This window comes from Mus caroli, chromosome 1 (genome assembly GCF_900094665.2).
Source record: "Mus caroli chromosome 1, CAROLI_EIJ_v1.1, whole genome shotgun sequence".
Taxonomy (NCBI): domain Eukaryota; kingdom Metazoa; phylum Chordata; class Mammalia; order Rodentia; family Muridae; genus Mus; species Mus caroli.
Genome location: NC_034570.1, coordinates 178,444,133 through 178,458,189, shown reverse-complemented (window position 1 = coordinate 178,458,189; position 14,057 = coordinate 178,444,133). Strand labels below are relative to the sequence as shown.

The following is a 14,057-nucleotide window of genomic DNA, read 5'->3' as shown; positions in this document are numbered from 1 at the left end:
TACAGGGATAGTATCTCAGGTATTTTATGTGCTAAAATGATCATTAAAAATTAAGTACCACATATAAGCTGCCATTTAGAATATTAATTTACTTTTGCTAATCATGTTTTTAACTTCAGGCTAAAAGAGTTCACTCACCATTCGGATACCCAGGCTCTGTCCAGGAGATGTTAAAGGAGTCTGGTGAGTAGGAGTGAGCTCTGGGGGCTGGCACACCTTCTGGAATCGTCTCCTCCATTAGGGCCTGGCTGGGCTCACTTGTTGTGCAGCCCCCACCGGTACACACCTAAGGCGGACAGAGAAAGGCACTTCAGTCCTGGCTCTCAAAGTTTACATGAATGGTGAAGAGAGGCAACTCACAGAGGGAGCCCCGGATTCCACGAAAATAAGATTCCCTCTGCTGCCCCCAACTATGTTTGTTTCTATGATGAAGGACAACATTTAATTAGATTGCTTTTTAAGACTGGAGAGTTCATCTTCTAATAAGCACAAAATGACCCAGGGTGCAGGAAGAACTGGCCTATGTTACAGCCTAGAGATCCACATTTGACTCGAGAGCAGCTCCAGGAGAGTGAGAGAACCCTTTCAAAACTAACCAGGTGGCTCTGTGGCACGTGGCTTAGTGAGTTAAGCAGCTGTGTCCCAAGCCACAGGCCCTGAGTCTGGATCCCAGACAAACATGGCAAACTTCTCCAGTGTCCCCAGCATTCAGAGCAGATGGATCACTGGGGCTCACGGGGTAGCCAGTAGGAGAAAAATGTAAGCCCAGAAAACCTGTCTGCAAAATAAAGTGGAAAGCACACATGACCCGACCACATTCCCACACATACAAGACACATGTGTGCGCACGCACACACACAGGCACACACACACATACACACAAAGGGGGTTGGGTGGAGATGAATAAATAAGTCAATAAAAAGCAAGGTGGATAGCATATGAGGGATGATGTCCACAGCTGACCTCTGTATGAGTACATACACACATTTCCCCCTCCCACATACACAGAGGGGGAGGGGAAAGACAGCAGTAACCCATGTCTTCAGAATGACTTCTCATAAGCTCAAGCATGTTCCAGACAAGTGTGCTCATCATCTATGGGCACAGTTGAATTACAGTAGACGCCTAGGCAGACTCTGTGGGTTTCCCTTGAGTTTCTGACGCAGGACACAAAGATACGTGCAAATGAAGAACTCTAGTGCTCTTCAAGATGGAGCTTTTGTCAATCAGGCTGAATCGGCTAGCCGTGTGGCCAAACCCTGCTGCAAGAAACTACCTCTGGCCCAAGAACCAGCTGCCAGAACATTTCATTGTGAGAACACAAGCCTGTAACCTGCATGCTACAAGTCTCAGAAATGATCCAGGAAGTGGGCCATGTGTGGTGTCTGAGCTATCAAAGCAAACCTGTCAGAAAGACCACCCCATTTCTCAAAGAGAGGGAATATGTTCATTTGTACTTTCAGGTTTTTATCCCTTAGATCAAAGCACATGGCAGTATATGCTTGTTAAACCGTTCACAAAGTGAGACTTAATTCTGATTGCTACCATTTTCTCTCTCATTTGTGCTCACAGTCCAGGACTTTTCCCCGTTACCTCTCTCCAGAGGAACACTGTGCTATGTGACATATACTATTGCATTTATTTAAATGGAGCATAAACTAAAATTGGCCTTCTTTTGAGAATTTTATGATGCTTTCTAAAATAAATACAATGTCCTCTTTGGGAGGAGTGCTCCCTGGACGGGCATCAGAAACCTGCAAACTGGTTGCTTGAGGAAGAAGCAGCTTGGAGTGGCTGAGATGTTCTTTCTGGCCAGTAAGACAGGGGTGTAAGCAGTTGTTGAAAGCCTCGCAACCTGATCTCAGCTTTGGCATCTAGAGGACTCTTGTTAAACTTGCATCTGATTGGTCTAACACTGATTGAAATTCTGACTTAGGAAAATAAGTAAATAACTGGATTGATTGAAGACATCTTTATAAAACAGAGAGGACTGTGAACGCCCGAGAGGTAGTAAGCTGCTTCGACCTATCTCCTAGTATTTAGTCAATCACAGACACTCGAAAACAAAGCTCACAGTGCTGTGCTACCATCCTCAACGGCTCTGTAACTTCTGATCTAAACAGCCTTTGTTTGGTACAATAAAATGTGCATGTAATCTAATTACCGAGACAATTTTTGAAATAATCACTATTAGGAACTACTAAAGATAACATTCTTATTTTTTTTCCTAGTATTTTGTTTTCAGATAAGCAGGGCCCAAGGGAATGTAGGATATTTTAAAGCATGAAGGATGAAGGAAAAACAAACAAACAAATAAATAAACAAACAAATAAAAAACCCTTCACAGTTGCTATAACTGGTCTTTTACACGAGAAGTGGAGCCTAAGACTTAGGGAGAGAGATTGTCTGGTAAAGTGCCCACTATGTGAACATGAGGTCCTGAGTCCAGATCTCCAGCACCCATTTAGAAAGGTGGCTTGGTATTGTACGTCTCTAACCCTGGTGCTTTGCGGAGGATCTCTGGAGCTTGCTGAACAGTCTAGACAATAGGCGAGGCCTGAGGGCTTCTACCAGGAAAGATTCAATTTCCAAAGATAAAGTCAAGAGAAAGAGAAGACAGATGTCACTGATCACGGGGCTCCACATGCATGCACACGTGGTGCCTGCTCCTACACAGACACAATCATGTGCACACATACACGCACACACACACACACACACACACACACACACACACACACACACAAAGTCAACCTCACCATTTCCATTAGTTAACATTCATCATGTGACAAACAGTATTTTCAAATAGTAGCCCCTGCCTGCATTAATACCATCTTTCCATAGCTGTTAAATTACTGAATTTATTAGGAACCATTAAGACCTATCAAACTTCAACACAAACATCACTGCAGGCAGACTTCAGGCTATGGAAGCGCACATCTCCAGTACCAACATTCTAAAAGAAAACATGGAGTAGTGTTCAAAGTCCCAGACTCTTTCCGGAGTGACTGCAGTTGGCAGTTGTTCCTCCATTCCCACACGAGCTGTCTTCGCAGCACCTTCTCTCCAGCAGGTACTGTCTGTACTCTGCACAGAGGACTCCGGAAGATGCGACTTTTCTGCATCTGGAGGGCTTATAACCCAGTCTAGGGAAAGCATTAAGTGGAGTGACACGGAGTAGCTCTGTGGCCTATGTGTTTGATCTGCATCCCACGGGTTCAAATCCCCAGTGGATCTTCCTCTATTTCAAAGGCCACTGGAGGGCTTTGGTGTCTGCATGTTCTGTTCCCAAGCACTTAGTCAACACACTAAAACAATCCATAAAGGGCACTGTGCCGTGTGGAACACCTGCTCTCCGCCACTTATCTAACGACCTTGAGAGCTACTTATTATATTGAGACTGTGAAATATACAATAATCCATCAATTAACCGGGATAAACCTTAAAATGTCGGGCTTCATTTAATTTACTGCTTAACTGAGTTAAGTTAAAACTAACAAACAGAAAAACTTTTAGTTGAATACTTCCTGAAAAATGCACTAGGGTATTTTTCTGCCCCGATAAATATGGTGGAATTAAAAAGAAAATGAGCAACTTTGCTTTCATAACAACCTTTAAGGCACAAGGACATCAAGACGACACATATTGTAATTATTTGGGGTTACCTTTTCAGCATCACAGAATTTTAGTTCTCTCAAAAAGACATTAAAACCCATTAAATTTAATGCCCTAATTTTTGTCCTGAAAAAAAAAAAAAAAAGAAGTTGAGGTGTACACTTGCCTTGGGTTAAGCAGTAAGAAAATCTGAATTAAAACTCAAGGGAACAGACCACTAAGTCACTGGTACTTAGTTTTCAAGTTATAACAAAATTAAAAACTCTAGGCTATTAAAGTGGATTTTGATTGACTGCACAGTATATCCTAAAAATCGCCTTAGGAGCGGAACGTTTTAACACCACTTACCTCCTGATAAAATGCCAAGTTTCAACAATTTCTGTTTAATCTTGGTTGCTTCCAAGCAATTGAGACTGAACAGTCTTCATGTGTACGGCTATTTTGAAAATAGTGTGGGCTTCACTATTTATTAGCTTTTGAAAATCAACTTTGTCCACTTTTTAGCTTTTCGGTGACATGACTAAAGTAACCCGAACTGTCACTTCCCAGATCCACATGCTGTGCTGAGCAGCAAGGCACAGGGGGACATTCAGAACAGGGTCTCACATTGTCTGCCTGCCCTTGTTTTGTGCTGTCAAGGCAGACAGTTAACAACAGTGGGATGCAGTTTATTTTCTCATGGTATAATATTTTGAGCATTCACGAGCATGTTAAGTAAAATGAATGCGTACACAGTGTCTACATAAATGTAAATTTATTCATAATCAAGAGCAGAATATTTTCTATGGCATTTATCAAAGCAAATACCCTCATATAGGTATTGCCATAAAATGAAGAGGGTGTTTAAAACAAATAGGGACAACCTCATGTTTATATTCAGTTATTTTCAGATGTGCTATTAAACTTAAAAAAAGATTATATTTCATCAAAAAGCAAAAGGAAATGGGAGTACAAACTCCACAGCAATATCAAGGTCTTTTAAAAGACCTTCCTATGCAGAAGTGCCATTTAGCATTAAAAATGCCACCTTCTTCCCAAGGAAAGCTGTAAACTGTGGATTCTGGCGTTTCATCAAGTGACTGTTCTTCTGAGGAGAAGTTTAATATAAATCACAGTGAAATAACAATCAAGACTATCTTGGGGTCATTTGAATCTTCATTTAAAAATACAAGATCTAAATTCATACTGTGAGGAGTTTTTCGAATCAATACACACACCACAGGAAACCACCTTATTAATCTAAGCATTTTGGGGAAAGCTCTCAACAATTATAATGTCCTACAAATAACAAAAAATTAGTTCTGAGCATCTCTCCATATTTCTAGGAAAATCTCCTAACTCAGATGGTTATTTTATTCGTTCAAATAATACAAACTAAGCATGTAGCTAATCAACCGTCACCTTCAGGCTCTGAGGGGAATTTTCAGTATAAATTCTATGCTATCAGGCTTTGTGATATTTTGTTAGTTTGTTTGTTTGATTTGGGAAGGAGGGAGGATGGGATGAAGGGAAAGGACAGAAGCTAAGCTGACTTACTCTCAGCCTGATGAGGTATAGACCCCCAGGGGAAAGGCGGTGGAGCACGTGAGCCTGGAGGTTTTCTGTGCTGTTATAGACAACACTCCACATTGAGGAGTTATGTGTAGGATTCAATATATATAATATGTAGCGCTCCAGAATTCCATTTAGTTGCCTTGGTTGTTTCCACCTGGAATGGAACACAAGTTACAGCATTTTAGCATCAGTCATTCATGTCTAAACAGAGACACACAGGATCAATGGTCACATTGATATTAATGAATCCTGTGTAAAAAACCTACATGTATTTTTTTTTTTTTGCTCAAATGTAATTGTCTCTAAAACATACATGGTTATAAAATGCTTATTCTTAGAATTTTAAAGGAAATGTGACATAGACTTTGCCTTCTAGTTACTTATCAATTTTGTGTGTGTGTTTATTGTCTGTGTTTGTGCATGGGCAAGGACTCACATATATCGAGGCCAGAGGGAGACATCAGGGTTCCTCAGGCATCATCCTGATCTTCACTCCTGTACACAAAGTCTCTCATGGACCCTGAAGCTAGACTGGCAGAACTGCAAACAATAGACCCCTCTCCTGCACCTCCCACCACCACTGGAGTTACAGGCATGCATGACCACACCCAGTTTTTATGTGCGTTCTGGGGATTTTAACTCAAATCTTCACTACTGTGCAGTGAGTACTCAGAGAACCATCTTTACAGTCCATTGTAATTTAAAATAGTTAAGGATACACAAATGTGTATGATTTTTTTTTTAATCTTGGGTTTAGCATATCAGACAAAAATTGGTAAGCACAGAGCATCTGAGTACCCCTGAGGGGTGTGAGAGAAAGAGCAATGCACAGCAGGTCTGACAAACCCAGCAGTCCAGCACAGAGTGAGCAGGTGGTCACACAGAGAGACCCAGGAGAATGGAGGGAATGGGAGGGGCTTCTTGGAGCTGTGAGGTTTTATATGCAAATGGAGGATTTGAACAGGAGGAAGCAGGAGGGATGCTCTTTTCAGAGGAGGGTTGCAGCCTCCTGGGGATGAGAAGGGCCAGTTGCAGAACAGACAGAAGACAGTGCAGTTAAGAGATACTCAGGGAAGTGGGGAATCTTTCAAAACAAATAAAATGGCTTGTCTGAAGACAACTAAGGGCCAATACAAGAACTTAGGCTAACAACAACAACAACAACAACATGAATGGTAAACTCTTTAGTTTGAGTGAATGCCATGATTTATTCAGTGTCAATATTTTGTTCACAGATGAGAAAACTGGGAGTAAGCAATGAAAACCCATAAATTGACAAGACAAATCTATTAAGTTTTAACTCAGTACCTTAGACCTCATAAAGTGAGTAGTTAACAGAAGTCACTAACATCAAAGAAAAATCTAAATATTTTTAAAAGTCATATTCCTGTCTGACTTGAACTACAGGGGAAGGAATCTGGCTGCTCTTGTGGAGGGTCAGCTTTGCTTCCGGGCACTCCTGTGGAGGCCCACAACTCTCAGAATCTCCAGTTCCAAGGGATCTGATGCTCTCTCATGGCCTCCTTAGGCACCAGTCATATGTGGTGCATACACACACACACACACAAACACAAACACACACAGACACACTCACACACACACACACTAAAATAAATCTTTTTTAAAAAGAAATTATATATGCACATACATATGATATGTATTAATCTTGACAGTGGATAAGTAGGTGGTCATTTTTCTTTTACTGACAACTGCACAGAAGTTGCATACACATTTAGCTTGCCCTGATTGCCTAGAGACAAAAGGGAGATTACATTGACGAGTGATAATCAAAGGTTTCTAGAACCACTGGCCTAATCATTTCTGTGCATTTAATCACAATACAATTAGTCTGATGTCACAAGCCCTGCTGAATGAGCTCATTGGGATTCTGACATGAGCCAGCATGTGCAAGACACTAGAGCTCTACTTACCGTACATGGATAGTCCTAGAATCCAGGACAGTCAAACCCGGGGGATCCACTTGCTCTGGCGGAAGCTGTGCTGTGTGCAAGATGACTTGGGAGCTGTTTGTGCACCCTGCTTGTGTGCATGCACCAACTATAATCGAGTAGGCTGCGAATACTCTTAAATCTGGGGAAAGGGAATGAATGAAGAATTTATTCTCCGTAATATACTTTCTCAGAAGAGCTCACTCCCCTTCTACATTCTGACCTCTTGGAATTGTAAAATAAAAATAAGAGTCAATAATTATGAAAGTGAGCAAAAATAAAGTGGGCTTCTTTTTTAAATGGCATGGCTACATTGACAGGGACCCGTGTCAGCCACACAGCCATCTGACTTCTTCATCTTAATGATTTGTTTTCTTGAATGTCTATGATCAGGTAAATCATATTCAGGGTTTAGTCTTAGTTAAAAATAAATGAGATATTCAAATTTGTTTGAAGACAACAGGAGTTGCTTTTGAAATGCAAGTATACAGCCTATAACAATGACTTTGAAATTCTTTTTGCCTGTCTCTCTGGCCGTGGTCTATATATGACCTTTAGATCATCCGAGTTGAGTGCACAGGTATCTTCACATGTCAGATGTCCCTGACACACCCCAATGTGACCTTGGCACAGGCAGCAGCTATCTTCCTCTCATCTGATCTCATAGCACTTTGTGCATACCTCCGGAATAACAACACTCATGGCTTCACAGCCATTTTGTTTGTTTAGCATCTAATACCATGGCTGACATGTTAGATGCTTTGGGTTTGTATAGCTGAATCAATGAATATAGAACTCTGAGAAAGATCAAGATACAGTTGAGCTAGGTATGAAAGGCAACCTTGAAAAGTGGGGTAGTGCCCTAACCAGAGTAATCGTTCCTTCCCTTGAATTTCCTTGGCATTTCATATCTGTTTACTTTCCAAGTGACTATAACATCCCTAATGAGAACACACAAATCTATGATTTACCAACTCCATTCTTAAATGCCCTGAATTCTTCGAATATAAAAATACTCAATACTCTTAACTAAATTTTGGACCAAGTTTACCAAGCTTTAAATATAATTTGTACCTTCACAATATTAAAAATAGTAATTTTGAGAAACATCATTGAAATATGTCATGATTTAAGTAACACATATTCTTAAATCTCATTAACCTTGAACCATTACAATTTCATGTTTAAAAGATTAATGAAATGCAACCTAATTCAGGCAAATAGATTTTGCATTATACTGATAGCAAAAGTAAACTCGGAAAGGCATGCTGATTTTCATGCAAAATACAATCAATTGGTTAAGCATGTAGGTCACCAGAAGAAAGGCAATCCAGTCATTTTGTAGCAAATGTTGTTTCAGAACAAAAGGAGGTCACTGAGATGACACTCAGCATGTTTCTGACCAAACCTTGGGTCTTTCTAGCTTCTACATTGTATCTAATGGTGCTGTGCTAACACAGGCACCCTCACTCAGTGTGGTCAGAGGAATACGGCAAGGACACACTGAAGGTGACCAACCAACACGAAACAGTCTCACTCTGAGAGCTGATGAGAGCAACTTCATCAAATGTGCAGGAGTAAGAAGTGGAGTGCCTTCATTTGGACAAACATTGTATAAAACTTATGTCCTACTCAGGGATACTATGGCTGTGATGAAACACTGTGACCAAAAGCAATTTGAGGAGGTAAGAGTTTACTTAGCTTACACTTTTGCAACATTGTTTATCATATAGGAGGTCTAGCCAGCACACCTTACAGGAAAAAAATAAAAAGCATCACCAGTGTGGGTAAAACAGAGAGAGGTAGGTTCCTAAAAGTCATATCCTTAGGGATATCTTACCCTGATGTGGTGTGTGTGTGTGTGTGTGTGTGTGTGTGTGTGTGTGTGTGTGTGCATGCTTCCATGAGCTCATGGAGTCCAGATGTTGACTACAGGTATCATCTTCAATTGTTATCTTATTTAATTTTATTTTATTCTATTTTATTTTATTCTTTTAGCAAGGGCCTCTGGCTGACCTATTACTTTGTGACCCTTCTGTAAATTGTTGCTTTTAGGTGTTTTGTCACCGCAAGAATAAGGATACACAATACACAATACACCTGATGTGAGAAAAGATAATTTTAGGAACAACTTCTACCCACAGGGCTACTCTGCCAGATCAACAGTCTACTGTAAGTCCTTGGTACTCCTTTCCTGTCCCTACTTTTCAAGAACTTAGTGATCTTTCTCTTTCTCTTCTTTACCACGGGTCTGCATTCCTTATATTTTCTGGAAAGGAAGAGAGAGGGGTTTCATTCTGTGTCATTTCAGGTGTGAAAGCCAGGATGGCATAGAACTTAGGCCAGGAGTCACTGTCCATGTGGCCAACTCTGAGTGACCCTTGAATAGATTTTAGTCCTATCAGGACATCTTGGTTAACAGCAACCGACACTTGATACTTCCGTGTCCTTTGCTTGGTAATAACTGGAGATCCCTTTTCTGTTACATTCAGGGTGTTAAGGCAGGGATGCAGCTACGAAGTTTGCATTGGGTGAAGAAATAAGTTCATTCTAAAGCCATCTCATATTTGTCCTTTATACCTGGGACTTTGTTATCTTAACCCCAGTGATTATGTTATGACTGCACATAGTGTCCCCAATCTGTAAAATATTCTGTTCTGCACTCTATCAACCCATGCCTAGAGGACCTAACATAAATGCATGCAGGCTATCTGCCACAGATGGGAATAGACTCCTGCAGCAAGAATAACAAAGGGACTGTACTGTGGCAAGTTTTCTTCTTCTTTGGGTTGGAAAGCATCCATTTCTATGGCTGTTGGGACTGGAGATCAGGATGAGGAGGTGACTGCACTCAGGAGGAACCGGTTTGCTGTAGAGTGAGCATGATTCTTGTTTTAGTTCATTCTCTATTGCTTGGAGGAGACACTAGGACCCTGGCAACTCATTTAAAAATAAAAAGCATTTAATTGGTGTTTTCTTATAGTTTCAGAGGTTTAGTCCATTATCTTCATGTAGACAGACATGGTTCTGGAGAAGCAGTTGTGAGATCTACATCTGAATCCACGGGCAGCAGGAAGAGAGAGAGAGCCACTGGGCCTGGCTTAGGCTTTTGAAAGCTCAAAGCCCACCTCAAGTGTCATGGTTCCTCCAATAAGGCCACATCTCCTAATACTTCTAAATGGTGCCACTCCAGAGTGACTAGGTAGTCAAATCTCCGAGCCTACAAAGCCATTATTATTCAACCACCACAGCTCTTGAGGCAGGACTGAAACAGAAGAATTAATCCTTATCACACTCTCCAGTCAGTGGTACAGTTCACCCCAACTATTCTGTAGCATAAGTACTCCCCAATTTTGTGGATGAACAAGGCATTTCATTTCAGGACAGACATGCCTTTAATGCACATTACATTTGGGGCTTAAGAATGTTCATATTGGGCTGGACAGTGGTGTCGCACGCCTTTAATCCTAGCACTCGGGAGGCAGAGGCAGGCGAATTTCTGAGTTTGAGGCCAGCCTGTCTACAAAGTGAGTTCCAGGACAACCAGGGCTATACAGAGAAACCCTGTCTCAGAAAACCAAAAAAAAAAAAAAAAGAAAGAATGTTCATACTGAGCTGCTCCTAAGGCCTTACAGGTGTGGCTGCTGTGTCACACGTGTTGCACAGTAGGTGGCAGAGAGGAGAGGGGCTATGTCTACACTCAGTCTTCTGACCAATAAATATCTGAATGATTAGTCGCCTAACATTCTTCCAAAAGAAAAGCAAGCCTGAGAAGACCCCCAGGCTGGTGCCAGGAGGCCCAGATAGGAAGCCAGCCTGAGATGACCACCAATCCTGCACTGCAGGCTTGGATGAGCTCCCAGGATGGGGAACAAACCAGTGACTAGAAGAATCCTGCTTGGGACCACAGGCCCCAGGGACTGAACTCAAGATAAACAACCATGAGCAAGTGGCATGGGGCCACTTGGGCAAGCTGGGAGAGGAGCAAGCCAAGAAGACCACTAGAATGGTGCCATGAAGCCCGGATAAGAAGTTACCCTGAGATGAGTACCAGTATAGTCTGTGCAAGCCTAGGGGGCAGTTCATGCTGGAGATGACCCCTACCTGGTGCCATGATGTATGACTGGGACACAACACTCCTAAGACTAGAGAACCCCAGACTTACAGAGACCCTGGGTGCCACTGGGAGAGCGAGAGCGAGCGAGCGAGCAAGAGAGAGGGAGAGAGAGGGAGAGAGAGAGAGAGAGAGAGACAGAGACAGAGACAGAGACAGAGAGACAGAGAGAGGCAGAGACAGAGACAGAGAGACAGAGAGAGGCAGAGAGAGGCAGAGAGAGAGGCAGAGAGAGAGAGAGAGAGAGAGAGAGAGAGAGAGAGAGAGAGAGAGAGAGAGAACTAAAGACTCAAGAGTAATGAGAAACAACTTGACTTGAGTAGTTGGGACCATGGTGGAGTTTTGGCCTATGCTTCTACCAAGGGCTGAATCTGGGTCTGACCATGGCTCTATAGCAGCAGAGGTCTGTTACCACCAAAGACAAAGTAGATATCCCTTGCCTGGGCTGCCCCTGGAGACAGGTTGATGTCCAAGTGCTGTGCAGAATGGGCCCCGCCTCTCACACAGGCACCCTGGGTGAGCTAGCCCTGAGGCACGAGAGCAGGAGAGCAGCCCCCACACATTGTGGGCGTTGCATGTGAGCCAACCTATAGGATAGCAGCACAGGAGAGCTGCCCCACCACTAGTCTCCTCTGTGATGGCATGGATGAGGGAGAAAAACCATTCTCCCCTCTACCTCCTCACCACCACCTGGGAGACCTGACCCTGGGGTTGTGAGAACAGGGGAGCTGGCCCTGCTCCTTATCAGATGCAGTACTCGAGACAGTGGGCCCTGCATCTCACCTGGGCAGCACCATAGAGCTGATTCTGGTCACAGGAGCACAAGCGTACTGGCCCGAAGGCATGAGTGTGGGAGAGCTGGCCTTACCACTTGCCTACTGTGCAGTGACATGAGCAAGGAGAGATACCCTTACTCTGGTCCCCTGCCAACTAAGCAGGCAGGAAAGCTGGCCCTGAGGTCATTAGAGCAGAAGAGCTGGCCCCGCCCCTTGACTGCTGCAGTACTTGGCAGAGAAGACCCTGCTCTTCACCTGGGCAGTACCATAGAGCTGACCCTGAATGTAGGGGTTGTAGGTGGCTCGGCCCCAAGGGTGTGAGTGTGGGAAAGCCAGCCCTGCCTCTTGCTGGCTGGGAGTTGTCACAGAGGAGGAGGGTTTGTCCTCCTCCCCTCCCTTCTCCTTCACCATGGATGGCAGACGAGAAAGCTAGCTATGGGGCCAGGAGAATGGGAGAAAGCATGCCCCTCACCAGCTGTAACTCCAGGAGAGCAGGCATGGATCTGGGCAGCAGGGTAGAGCTGGCTCTGGTTTGGGGGTGGGGCTTGCTGGAGAGCCAGCCCTAAGGGAGTGAGAGCAGGAGGACTGGGGGAGGAGGGGTGATCAGCTCAGATACCTCCAGGCCCAGGTCTAGGGCTTTGGATTGGCCTATCCCAGCATCTCCTCCACCAATGAGCTCCTAGGGTGCAGGAAAGAGCTGGTCCGATACATCCAAAATTACAGGATCTCCCTGACCCAGGGCAACAAGGTATTCCAGAGGAGTCCCGGTGAGGATCTAGTGTTGATGGAGTAGCAGAAGTCAGAGGCTTCATATCAGATTGACCAGTCATTGCAATGAACGTTTGCAAGCAAAGAAGTGTGGACAAAAGGGGCACGCTATGGAACGTCACGGACTCCACAAGGAGATTTCTCTCTCTCTCTCTCTCTCTCTCTCTCTCTCTCTCTCTCTCTCTCTCTCTCGATGGGGAGGTTGCAAGGGTGGAAAGGAGGTATGAGGGGAGGGGGAGATGAATTGGATTGGGGAACATGATGTGAAATTCACTCATTCACACACACACCACACCACAAGGAAAAGTTTTGTGTTTTTTTTTTTTTAAACAATCTTTATACTTCAGGTGTTGTAGTTCATATCATAGTCCCAGTACTTGGGAATGCTGAGGCAGAAAGATAGTTGTGAGTTTAAGCCCAGCCTGGGCTACATAGTGAGACCCTGTATCAAAGATTAAAAAGTAAAATAAAAGAAAATCACACACACACACACACACACACACACACACACACAATTATAAATAATATGGAAAGTTATATCAAATTTGAAATAGTAAGAAGAGAGTCAGGAGAGCCAGTTGATTTGACAGGCTATCTCATTGAGATGACAGACAGAGACCCAGAGCCGGTGGCTATGGGCACTGCAGGAATTCTGGAGAGGGCATATTGCAAGAGCAGGTATGGTCGGAACTGAGGCTTTCACTCACGAAGGTATAAGAGATGACAGTTAAAGACAGTGGACCTTCTTCAAAGATATTGTCCTCAAGAAAAACAGAATTGAAGCAAGAGACAGAGGAAAACAGGTAAGTGAAGGGATTCAAACATCTGAGTAAGAGAAAAACGTTTGTTGTGTGCATTAGGAATGATCTGAAGAAGACAAAAATGGGAATGAATGAGAGCCAAGGTCTCCTGGCCCCATACAGTTTCATTCTTTTTAGAAAATGTGAAAGAATTGAAAGGGAAGAGTTGGATATAGAAGGGAAAGAGACAAGCAGTCAGTAAGAGGAAGGAGACTGTGGATATGAGGGAGTGCTGATAGAGATTAGGCAGGTTAGGGTGGGGATGGGGGTGGGGGTGGGGTCTGAGAGCTAGATCCTCAGTCAAGAATTCTCTTTGGATTCTTTGGAAATAACAGTAACCATACTCACTTAGAGAGGAGGAAGGGGCATGAAGTGGGGAAGGGGAAAGGAGAAGGAGAGGGAGAGGGAGAGAGGGGAGAAATGAGAGGGTTACAGGGAATGGGAGGGAAGATCAGAGGAAGGAGTATGGGGAGGTACAGCT

The 14,057-nt window shown here is 43.5% G+C and overlaps 1 protein-coding gene and 1 non-coding gene across 2 annotated transcripts in view; one reads left to right on the top strand and one right to left on the bottom strand.

The window, feature by feature from the left end:
- Ush2a (usherin) overlaps positions 1 to 14,057 on the bottom strand; it is a 673,376-nt gene that overhangs the window by 321,757 nt on the left and 337,562 nt on the right. The window contains exons 32-34 of the mRNA XM_021165303.2: positions 7,101 to 7,260; positions 5,152 to 5,323; positions 139 to 286 (exon numbers count right to left, since the gene is read on the bottom strand). Coding sequence (XP_021020962.1) covers positions 139 to 286; positions 5,152 to 5,323; positions 7,101 to 7,260 — 480 coding nt within the window. The remainder of the gene's footprint in view (positions 1 to 138; positions 287 to 5,151; positions 5,324 to 7,100; positions 7,261 to 14,057) is intronic.
- On the top strand, positions 10,733 to 10,865 carry LOC115032462. Its single transcript, XR_003838137.1, has one exon. It is a non-coding gene; the product is annotated as a small nucleolar RNA SNORA17 (small nucleolar RNA).